This window comes from Saccoglossus kowalevskii, chromosome 8 (genome assembly GCF_978046115.1).
Source record: "Saccoglossus kowalevskii chromosome 8, keSacKowa6.1, whole genome shotgun sequence".
In the NCBI taxonomy this organism is placed as follows: domain Eukaryota; kingdom Metazoa; phylum Hemichordata; class Enteropneusta; family Harrimaniidae; genus Saccoglossus; species Saccoglossus kowalevskii.
This window is the reverse complement of record NC_140648.1, coordinates 3,553,891-3,565,679: the sequence shown is the minus strand read 5'-3', so window position 1 is coordinate 3,565,679 and position 11,789 is coordinate 3,553,891. Positions and strand designations below refer to the sequence as shown.

The 11,789-nt window shown below is 35.3% G+C and overlaps 1 protein-coding gene across 1 annotated transcript; it reads left to right on the top strand.

Moving 5' to 3' along the window:
- The first annotated feature begins 1,090 nt into the window (after positions 1–1,090).
- On the top strand, positions 1,091–11,322 carry LOC100378426 (SPRY domain-containing SOCS box protein 3-like). The gene is made up of 4 exons (XM_002736825.4): positions 1,091–1,460; positions 3,151–3,347; positions 4,290–4,518; positions 8,597–11,322. The coding sequence occupies exons 1-4, from the start codon at positions 1,214–1,216 to the stop codon at positions 8,920–8,922; spliced, it is 999 nt and encodes a 332-aa protein (XP_002736871.1). The 5' UTR covers positions 1,091–1,213; the 3' UTR covers positions 8,923–11,322.
- The last annotated feature ends 467 nt before the right edge of the window (positions 11,323–11,789 follow it).

Sequence of the window (11,789 nt, the reverse complement as noted above, 5' to 3'; positions counted from 1 at the left end):
ACCTCATTTGATATGGTATATTTTAAATAACATTTGGTTTGGACATGAGGCTAGTTTGGTTACCTAACGTAACAGGAGACAGTTCATGTACCGGTATATGCAGTGTTTTAATGGTTACGTAATCACTTTTGACTCAATCTCCGGCCGAGCAACATCCAGTTATACGCGTTCCCCGTACACTCTAAATATGAGAATACTCCATTTCCCGTTTTGTAAGCGCGTCGAGCAGTTCCTGTTCAAACACGGTAAGTAATATTTCGTTGCTTGGCGACAGTTTTCTAGGAAATATAGATCAAGAAATCAAAATGTTATCTGGCCGGCACACGAAACCAAAAACACCACTAGAAAAGAGAACATGTAATAGAGAAGAAATTGAAGATGAATTCCATCAAATCAGTGTCAAATAATGTAATGCTCAAAGTACGAACAACAAAGAAAGTTTCTAGTTTCTACCAAATACATGTACATAAATAATTTTAGTAACTTCTCGGTTCATAGTCAATTTATTTCTATAATGAGTCTTTGCAGTATACAGATCAATTTATTAAACCTTGCCTTCATAATAAGAAAAACATTATATATTTCATTGTCAAAATAGAATTATCAAAGAATGTAGACAGCTCTATTTATTTATGAGCTACTTGTCACTATGGATGATCTCTCCAGTTGTGACAAGTTTATTCTTTCCAATTTCTCTTTGTTCGTTTTTTTTTTCGTATTTTAGATCTGTTTTAGTCTTGTAGTGATGTCTTTTGCTCTGTTGGGCATTACTTTACTTTTGTTTGTGTGCATTCGAAATAAAATATTAAACATAACATAATGTCATCATTCTTTTGTTTTTCGCAACAGGAAGTTGCGCACATGAGAAATGAAATATACCCGAATGATTTAATAGAAATGAGTGTCTGTATCTTCGAAGAAAGGCACCCAGGTTTTTTTAGTTACTGCGAATAATTTAAATACGTTGTACAATGTGATTGTAGAGATAACGAAGATTTTTAGTAACCGTGCTATGATGAATCGACCGACATAATTTATCATACAAACGGAAGAATTGAAAGGAAATTGGGTTGAGGGCGCTATCCCAGACTTATTGATACTTCCTGTTTGCAACGTCAGGTTTGTTTTTGATAATTTTCACGTTTTACTTTCACAATATTGTTACACAGAATTGGTGGTTTGCTGTTACCGTGGAACTTATAGAACCCAGAACATGTCGAGGGAGCTAAGTAGACCTCGAAAAAGACCTCGGAGGCCGCAGGTTCGAGGAAATCGTGTTGTTGTTACGCTCAGTACTTCTTCCTCGAGCGAAGACGAACACATTTTTGAGAGTGAGCGCGACCGAACGAAATTCCATAAATATGTGTACCGACGAGCGACATCAAATGGCACATTTTGTGACTGTTCAGGAAATAGTAGTACCAACAATTGCTCATGTACGTGTAACGAGGAACACTCAGGTAGGAGACATTTCCGTGTGAAGCCTTTTATAGTTAGCCATATCAATGTCGAAGAGTGGAGTAATTGAGGTTGAATGTTGTTTACATTACCTACAAATTGCATTCCTAACGTTTTTCAACAATTGTTTTGGCAGATATTTTGGGCGTTCACCTTCATGATCCGTACCGAGAGTGATAGTTTCTATAGATTTTAATTTGGCCACCCTGTGATATCAAATGAGTGTTTTCCTTTAGGGTTAGGGCTCTCAAGGACATATGCAGTAAGACTGCATGTATGTAGCCTTCCATTCATTGTAATAAGAATATGAACCCTTGTCTTCTCATGCATTCTCCTTCCCAGAGTTCCTTGCGGTTAGATCAACGAAAGTATCTCTGCCACCACACACTGCCATTTTGTGGTGAAACACCACAAGACATTTACTACGCGTATTATTTGCGTATTTTTGTTATTAGAGGAATCTCGTGTTGATTTCTTCATCCTAGTAAACAAGTTTTAAAATATGTTATCGATGTCTGATAATGATTTTTTCGTAAACATACTGAAAACAGTGAATTAGTTATATAATTTACAAAAGAAAATAATTTCATCGCGGAATAACGGTTACTAAGGTGTTACTCGGTTAATCAAATTGACCGTCCTGTCGAAGAAATATGAACAAACGAAAACACTTCGTAGTATCAACGACTAAATCGTCCCACTGTCACACCGTTTGTGCTACAGAAAGAAAAAAAGAAGCTTCTAACTTTGAAAACAGCCAAAATCTGTAAACAACGATACACATTCGTCAGATTCGAAAATCGAACACTTGCATGGCAATGTTTTGGTGAGGGTCTTTGAAAGTAGTACCGCTGTGACGCATCGACCAATCAACGACAAGCATAAGATCGCATGGTGGCAGAGATATATTCGTGATAGAACTCTGCCTGGGGAGATTGCTTCTCATGGTCTTATGTCAGTCATGTCACATTTCATCACAGTTACTTCATTCAAACCTTCCATGATAGAATATAATTTATACAAAATAAAGAATATACCAATCTCCGAGCATTTTTATATAAAACAATACAAAATACAATTAGTAATTCTTTACTCCTTTTGCATGCTTCCTCATTGCTGCCAGTACATGTCATTTAGTGGACTAGATCCACAGTCACTTGAAGACTGAAAATCCAAATAAATTGGTTAGTATTATTGGTAATATTTTTTCCCAATTTTTCTTTGCTACTCAACTAAAAAACAATCGTGAAAGTCAAGTGTTGTGAAAGTGACACATCATGCAATCAACGATCCATTTCTATTAATATAAAAATGAAAATTCCAATGGCTTCTGGGAATAGTTAATAACCATTCTTTGCAATTGTGAAGTTTATTTTGTTCAAAACCATACAATTGATGAGTAGTATCCAATCTGATTAAAATAAGATCCTAGTTTGGGCTTTTTTTTTTTTTTTTTTTTTTTGTGTTAAAATAATATCATTCATATTTTTTTCATTTATTCTATTATTTTTTTTAAAATTTGTTTGCTGGTATTTTTTTAAGTTTTGGTAATCGCGAAAGCCCACAAATAATAGAATATATGAAAAAAATATGAATGATATTATTTTAACAAAAAACAAACAAACCCAAACTAGGACCTTATTTTAATCAGATTGAGTAGTATCGAAATAAGGGAAAAGTTTTCTCTCTCAGATACAGAATGGCAGTGGGACAACCCCATACCACCTCCGAATACCACTGTCAGTGATGTGTATTTAGAAAATCGTGAAGTATGGTTTCATAAAAACTATAGCTGTGGTACTGCTGCAGCACGTGGTAGTATGCCTATGATTGATGGCCAGCATTATTGGGAAATAAAGATGATATCACCAGTGTATGGAACCGATATGGTAAGCTGTCAAATCTATATTTCATGAATTTCATGTGTGCAAGAAAATTGCAAAATATTGTAAGGATTTCGCCAGGGTTCTTGAAACAAGGATTTCCTCTCAAAATATTTTAGAAATTGTAAATATTTGTTAGTGTGAAGTGTTTGCTGGCATAAATTGTCATTGTGTGATTATTTTATAGCATTTATTGGGGCTGTATTTTCTATATTTGTTTATCCATGGTCAAAAAAAATTCAAATTTAATGATTCAGTATGCAATAAATATGCTTCTGTTGAAATCCTAAACCTCAAATACAGTATGTTATTGTGACCTTGTCTAAAGAACCTTAGTGAGCTTTTCACTGCTACAATCATTTTCCCATATCATGGAATTCAATTTTTTGTGTATCTGTTCTGACCTCCCCGCCTGGTCAATGAAAACACAAATCAAATAATTGCAGAGCATATATGCCAAAGCGTGTGATGTAAATTAACCTAAATTACGGTATTTTGTTAAACATCTTTTCATTGTTCTTTTTTTGGAAGATGCTGGAAAGTATAGGTCAGCTAAAAAAATTGAAATTTGCATAATCGAACACACCACACACATGTACTCACATAACGATTCTGAGCACTCTTAAAACGTAACAACTCTCTTAAGCTATAAACTGTCTAGCATATGTATATGTGCAGTTACGTTACGAAATATCTTCAAAAAGTAGTAAACATTTTCGGGCACTGTTATGAGATGTATCTGAATTTGTGTGCTTAGATTTTGTATTTGAATTTTTGTGCATAAACAAAGATATCATTCCCTAGACAGAACTGAATCTTTGTGAATCAATATACATGTACAATGAAAAAAACTATATTTGAAAAATTGAAAAACAATACATCTTTTGTACTACATTTTGTAGTATTATTTACATCAATTAAACTTTGTATTGCTATGCTTAAATCTAGATGGTGGGCGTTGGCACAGATGAACTAGACTTAACAAAGTACCATACTAAGTTCTGCAGTCTACTGGGTCTGGATCACAATAGCTGGGGCCTGTCCTATACTGGCCATATGCAACATGATGGCACACCAAAACGTTACTGTTCAAAGTTCGGTCAGAACACTGTGGTAGGAGTACACCTGAATACGTGGTCGGGAACATTATCGTTTTACATAAACCGGCAACCATCAGGTATGTAGGCCAGTATTTGTAATTTTCAAGTCTCAAAGTTTTTATTTGCACAATTTAGGTTTCATAGAATATTGTCACTATTATTCAGTGCATGACAAGGTAATTACAGTCATGCAAATCATTGAAATAGTGCACAGATAAAAGAGAATTCTGTAAATTGTAGTTACCAGTATATGATAATTCCTAATTTTCGAGTTGTTAGTTTTCCCCGGAATCCTGCTAGAGGGTGCGTCCAAAATACCCGGATGACGAGCCTGAGTGGGGTTGTTTGACGTTATTGACGTTCTGCATTCTTACATGCGTAAATCAATAGATTGGAAAAACAAAAAAGTTCCAGAACTCCGCAAATTTCTTCAGGGTCGTGGTATGACTTGCAGCAATGTTCGTAAAGCTAAACTTTTTGAACTTGTTGAGTTTGCAAACGAGTTAAATGTTCGCCTTTTGGAGACCGACGATCGCGAAGAGTCAACGTACTGTAAAAAGTCGTCATCGTACTGTAAAACATGGTGAGTCAACGATAATTTTGGTAGCTCCGTATTTACGTATAACGTAAAAACTTGGCAAAAAGACCTTCATACTTTGCCTACGTTTGAAATAGCTGATATATTCTCATATTTGTTGCATCGAAGTAACTGGACAACAGCCAGACTGAAAGAATATCGACTTGATAATGGTTATTTATTTCATCATTTCCGTAAAGCTTCATCATGTGCAGAATACAGAATTTATTGTCGTTATGGCAGAGTGTATCCGGCAAACATCCATGAAGGAAAATCCTTACAAGCCATGGTTTATTATTAAATCAAACTCTAAAATAGTTTCTGGTGTTTGTAACTGTGTAGTGTAAATTTGATTTAATATTTTATTCACCAGGCGATCAGCAGATACAGTTATATAAATGGACGCAAGCTTTTTTTCCTTCCGTAGTCATTTTAACTTTAACTTCAACTTCACAACAAATGCCATCACAAAGATTATGAACAAGAAGATCAATGTGGGAATAGGCAACGAGCAAATTTTCTATCAAATCCGGCTCAATGTTATCGTTTACGCTCGTCTTGGGAAGCTGAAAGTCTTCGTTTTTCAATCTATGTATAACTGCGGTTGAAAGACGGCTGTCTCCAGTTATTGAACTCAAAAAAATACTGGTACAGGATGGAAAATGCCGTGAACAAATCCGAGAATATCGTTTGACGTCCACTCAGGTTCTCGACGAAGCATTCGAATCCACTGGCGTCGAAGTGTTGATTTCTTGGACTAAAGAAATGTGTGAAATATTACGCCATTCATCTCAGGATATTTCGCTGTTTGTTTCTTTTTAATCAAACTCGATGAATAGCCTGGGGCATTACAATACCAGTTAATCATTTTGACCAATTCTTGCAAAACGTTTGTAAAAAAATAAGACTTCGGCAACAGTAACGACTAGTATATTGCTTGCAGCAGACGCCGCTCAAATTTCAACCCCACCACGAACGTTAAATGGGCTGTCATCTGGGTACTTTGGGAACGCCCTCTATCGAATTTCGTGAGAAAAATAGTACCGTAAAATTCCTTTTTGAGGCCGCGGCTTTAATTAAAATTCATTTTTTCAATGGACGAATTCAGATGCGTGAAGTCTTGGTGCGGCTTCAATTAGAGCATTCACTTCGGTAACAGTTGGAATTTTTTTCAGAAAACAAAGGCCAGAAGGGATAATGATATGCTAATGAGATGCACGACACTCGATTGCAACTTTGTTGCGATTCTAAGGCACTTTCGGATTTTTACACGCAGACAAACTTGTACACGAACGAAATTTCACACTGTATAACATACTGCACAATAAATAATATCTACAAATAGATTTGTATGCATTTGCAGATTACGGTACTGTATACTACAATCTCTTGAATAGACTAATTCGTTAGCACCAGTCACTCTTTTAGTAACCGTGCAGACAGCCATCTGACACAGTCGATTGCGGCATGTTCGACTTCCGGCAGAGTGACTGTACATTCTATGTTTAATCTAGACATCGGGGTTTTTAAAATAAAAAAAGTCAATCAAAAAAAAAATGATAACGAAAAAATACTCAGTACATTATTTAATGTAATATATATTTATTTTCTTATTTTTGATAACGAAAAGTATATTCTAAAAGAAGTCAAAACAAAAACGAATGCATTTTATAGTAGCAAATGATCACGGTAACGGTCATGCTGCGTTTCACACAAGTGAATAACTTACTTGTTTTCGAAGTGTTACAATTGCTGATTATTAATCAGTAGTGATTACAATAATGTACAAAAATAAATTTGTTGAATTGTTGTGAAAATTCAACTTAGTTTCACCGCAAGCGAATGATTTTGGTCACATATAAAGGTCTCATGCCACTAATTAACCAATGGCTGCTCGTAGCCCTCAATTTAAATGCCTAGCAAGAACCAATGAAATTTTTTAAATATTATTTTTCTCAGGTGCTCCCTGTTTGAGGGCGTAATCACCTGGGTCAGAGGTGAGACCAACATGTGGTCTTTTGTTTACTACTTAGCGGCTGTGTACCTGTGGGTTTATTCTGTGTGTTAATGGATGTTCTAATCTTGGTGTTTTTCCAGTGATTTCTCTTGGTGCAATCCAAGTACAGTAGGTGTGTCTTGTTTACCTGAGATTTGCAAGAGTTTGAGCTGGCCAACATGTTAGTTTTTTTCATATGGTTGATTACTGGCATGTTGGTTTCCCATTTTTGAGCCATATTTTCAACTTTCTTCGTCATTTTCATATAGCAATCTCGTCATATGTTAACATTGTCGTCTATGGAAATTCAATTAGTGGTATGAGCCCTAAATGCTCGACCGATACGATATCCGCCATGTTAGTTCAAACATCTTTAGTGACTTGAAACTGTTATGTTGACCTGATAGGTCAAGTCGCTAATTAACCAATCGAAACGCTGGATGGTGCCAACGTGATTAAATTACCATAGTTCATTTAAATATGTTAATGTAGTTCAGCGACCTCATGGTAAAGGAAACACAGAAGAGATTTACCGTTGTTGTAGTGCGATCGTTTGGCTTTGATTTTGATGGGAAAACGGCATGATTTTTTTAAATCAAGAAATTAGTTGTTTTCGAAAGATAAGCTGAGCATTGAAGAAGAATTTAACACTTTTGAAAATAATAACAGCTCATTGTCGAAACGCAGTTTACCCAGTCACGTTACCCACAATAAACCTGTACTCTGGAATAAGCGTCAATGACTACGGAAAACCTTAATTAGACTCTAATTTAAGCAACAGGAATCATTGAAATGTTCGAAAAATTATGCCTTAATTTAAAATTAAATGGTATATTTTTTTCTGAAATATGTGGTGGCTGGTTTGGTTTGTGAAAGTTTGGGGTGCGGCTTATATTGCAGACTTTTCCCTGGGATCAAAACTTGTCAATTTCAACATAAAACAATGTCTCAAGTTAGGGGTGCAGCTTCTATTAAAGCTGCGGCCTCAAAAAGGAATTTTACGGTAACTCGGAAATTAGGAATTAAAATGTTGCCGTTACAGTTGTTGCTGCTGTATTCTTAACATGTGCACGTATGACAACTGTTGATTACTTAGTGTGATGAATTGTCAAAACCCACAATTAAACGGAACCAGTTATGTGTTCTTGTAGTGTCTTTTTACTTTTTAAAACCTGATACTCTAAAACAAAGAGTCAAAGGAATTCCCCATTCCACAATTGAGTGTTAGAAAACCATTGCTAGTCTAACAATGTGTGTGAATATTCACAGTTTTCTGTTCTATATGAATTTTGCATTTTTTTTGTCTTACCAAATTATATGAAATGACGACCAACACTTTGCCACAGTATATTTGATCGATTGAAATACATATCCTGACTGGATATGCACTAGCGACTGATAAAAAGTACCGGTATACATTATACTGGAGTATAGTGTTGTCACCATGACGACATATAAAGCAAGTTTTAGGGGTAGTAGTAGTGATGATACTGTAAAAAAATAACATTTCCTTGGCTGCTCCTATTGTCTGACAAGAAAAGAACCACTATATTATAAAATTAATGCTCAGTATTTCTAACAGGTGTGGCATTTAAAGGTCTCCAAGGGAAGAAACTTTATCCAGTGGTGTGCTCCACGGCTGCACGGACCGGTATGAAGATTGTAAAAACCAGATCATTTCCTACTACATTACAGTTCCTTTGTTGTGACGCAATACGCAGGTATATTCCCAAAGACTTGAAGGTCTTAGCGGTTCTTGAACTACCGCCTGGACTTCAAAGCTTCCTGCAGGACAATCTGGGGTGGTTGTTAGACACTTGTGTGATGAACGAGAAAAAGGAACTCTGTACGACGGGTACCCAGACAAGTCTAACATTGAGAGATATACGGCATGTTAGTGATCCCTAACTTAGTCAGCAAAAACATGATGAGTCTACCTACATGTAGTTCAGTGTAGAAGTGCATATAGAGATGTTATAGATTTATTATACCGGTACTAGTGTGTACTTGACAAACAAAGTCTTTTCTTGTTTCTCACTACCGATACTACTAGGTGATTGTGACGACTACAAAAACTAAAATCCAATGTCTAATGACATAGGACGATATTTTCAGATCTTGTGTGGGAGTTCTTAACATCTTTACTTGGTTTTTCCTTTCCTGAAGGCCTTAAAAAGGTACCGCAATTTTATCCACACAATTTGAAGACCAGTTTTAATAAATTTGTGACTGAACCTTTCACCGTGTATTAGTTGTTTTACATCAAGCCAGGGAAGTGTGTGTTTGGTAATGAATAATGTACATTGTTTTCTTTTGCTGCAAGTTTGTTATAATTATTGAATTCACAAACAAGTGGTCTCAAAAAAAGTGCTAAAAAACGAGTAGATTGGAGATTTATTTTTTATCAGCATAATAAAATAAATAAAGATAATGTCACCTTGTTATTACAGTGCTCCCAGCAATTTGACCCAAAGTGCCACTGGCATTATTTTTACCAACCTAGGGAGTATGGTAGCATACATGTTTATGGTTTCTAGGTTGAATTTAATGCGATTTGTTTTTAAAAATGTTATTGTTTTTTTCCCCTTAGTTGATGTAATTGAGCATTTTGCGTCACTACAATCAGGTTTTTCTAAAGATCTTATAATTTTTCGGTAGACAAATACCGTAAATCAATTGTGAAATGAGTATGTGACATGTAAAATTTGTGTATATATTTTAGAATAATTACGTAAAACTACGCTACATTGCAACTTTAACTACACCTCAGATAACAATAAAAGGATGAATTGGCAACAAGACCTATTCTATTGTTACCATGTATGGATTGTACACTTATTCAAACATTTTGCAAGATATTGCAGCGAAATGTAGTTATTTGGCCAGGTCAACATGTTTTTTAGCTGTAAGTGTACCTCGGCCATGTTTTTTTCAGCAACATTAGAACGTGCAATCTCTAAAATTGTTAATGCACAGGTTTAATTTGATTTAATTTACTTCCAAAAATATAAGGGTTTTTACAACAACAAATGTTTAACAGTAAATTAATATTCAGTTAATATGTCCTTGGCTGAAGGTTTCTTGTTTGGTAATACTTCTAAACACCCTGGAATTCTGAGTTCATGAATATGACTTGTGACATTTTGGAGGTTGTAATTCATGTAAAACACAATAATTAAGATTAGATGAATACTTTCACTCCTCCTTGTTTTAAATTTTTAGAAGCAATGATCTGTCTAACAAATGAAACAAAGCATCCCCATGCGTGTACAACCAGCAATGTTCAGGTACAGTGTAACACTGGTTGTTGTTTTTTCCTTACCCGTGGTAGACATCACCTAGGATATAATCTTTGAATAGACGAATGTTGCCAATCGGTCTTCTTATTGTTATCTGAGAGTACATATACCGGTAGTAGAGAAGGGTGGTTTCTGAGAATGCAAGACATGGTGAATTGTGTACTTTTCAACAAACAGAGTTTTGTATAAGTGGATTACTACCCTATATGCTAGCCTAATTGCATTCCTATTATTTTGTGGGTTCTCTCTATATTAGTATATTGTCTCTTATTTTGCTTATTAACCATGTAAATTTATTCCAACATCACAAACAATATGACGGTTGGACTTTCATCTCAGTGTCAACTACCATACGAGTTGATACAACACGTATAAACATACAACTCTCATCCAGTGTTTAGCGTATTCATATTAGCACCATGCTATATTTATCAGCCACTGACTACAGTGACAGGTGAAATCTCAGCAACATTTCAGACTACCGAGGGGATCAATGAAATTATGGAAAGATAACCAGGCTGCCTATATGCCGACTGAATCAATGTTTGATCAAGTATTGGAAAGGGAGTTATGGGAACAAGATTTCAACAAATAAATAAATTTAATTTGTGTACCACTGCTGTCTTGAATCGGCATTTTAGAATTACCGTAGTTACTGGTATATTCTGCAACTTGGCATGGTACTAGTACACAAGATTAATATATCGATTGCTTGAAATATGTAAGAAATTGATGACATTTTTATTTGGAGAGTAATACAGTCTTTGGTTGAAAACAGTTTTAAATCATTGTCACATACGGTACATGTAATTGTTACTGCACTGCAAACCATCCACTTTTTATGTGTGGTAAATGTGTAAAAAAAACATGTATGATTAGTTATTCATAAAGCATAGTTTTTGTTTCCTTTTCTCTCATCATTGTTTGTCAATGCTGAATTTCTAAGTGTTTTAAGAATATTGATTGTGATTTTGTATCATTAAATCCTCCATATCCATTGAAAAGTTAATTTGCATTGCTTGCTGTTACATTGTATATGTAAAGTTTGGACCAAGGACCACTATGCATTTATCCATCCACATTTCTATTTCAGGCATACTTTGACCGATTATATTCAAAACTTACACATACTGGGTATTAAAGTCATTATTACCATACGTGCGATATGTATGGTAACTCGGACTTCAGACTTAGCACAAATGTTCCAACCAACACAGCTACCTTTTTGAGTCAAAAGTCCAGCATAGCCAGTGCTATCAAAATGTGCACACATGTACCAAGCGATTTGCTAGACCTTGCCATATGGCAAGGTCACAGTTTGAGTTTATGTATGTTTTGTATATAGCTAAAGAGAAAATAGCTAGGGCCTTCAGACTTGGCTAACATGTGCTAACTCACAACACCTAGGTGTGTGAAGATTTGTGTGACTCAAAATCTTTGTAACTGCGAAATATTGAAGTAAACCATGCAAGAAAT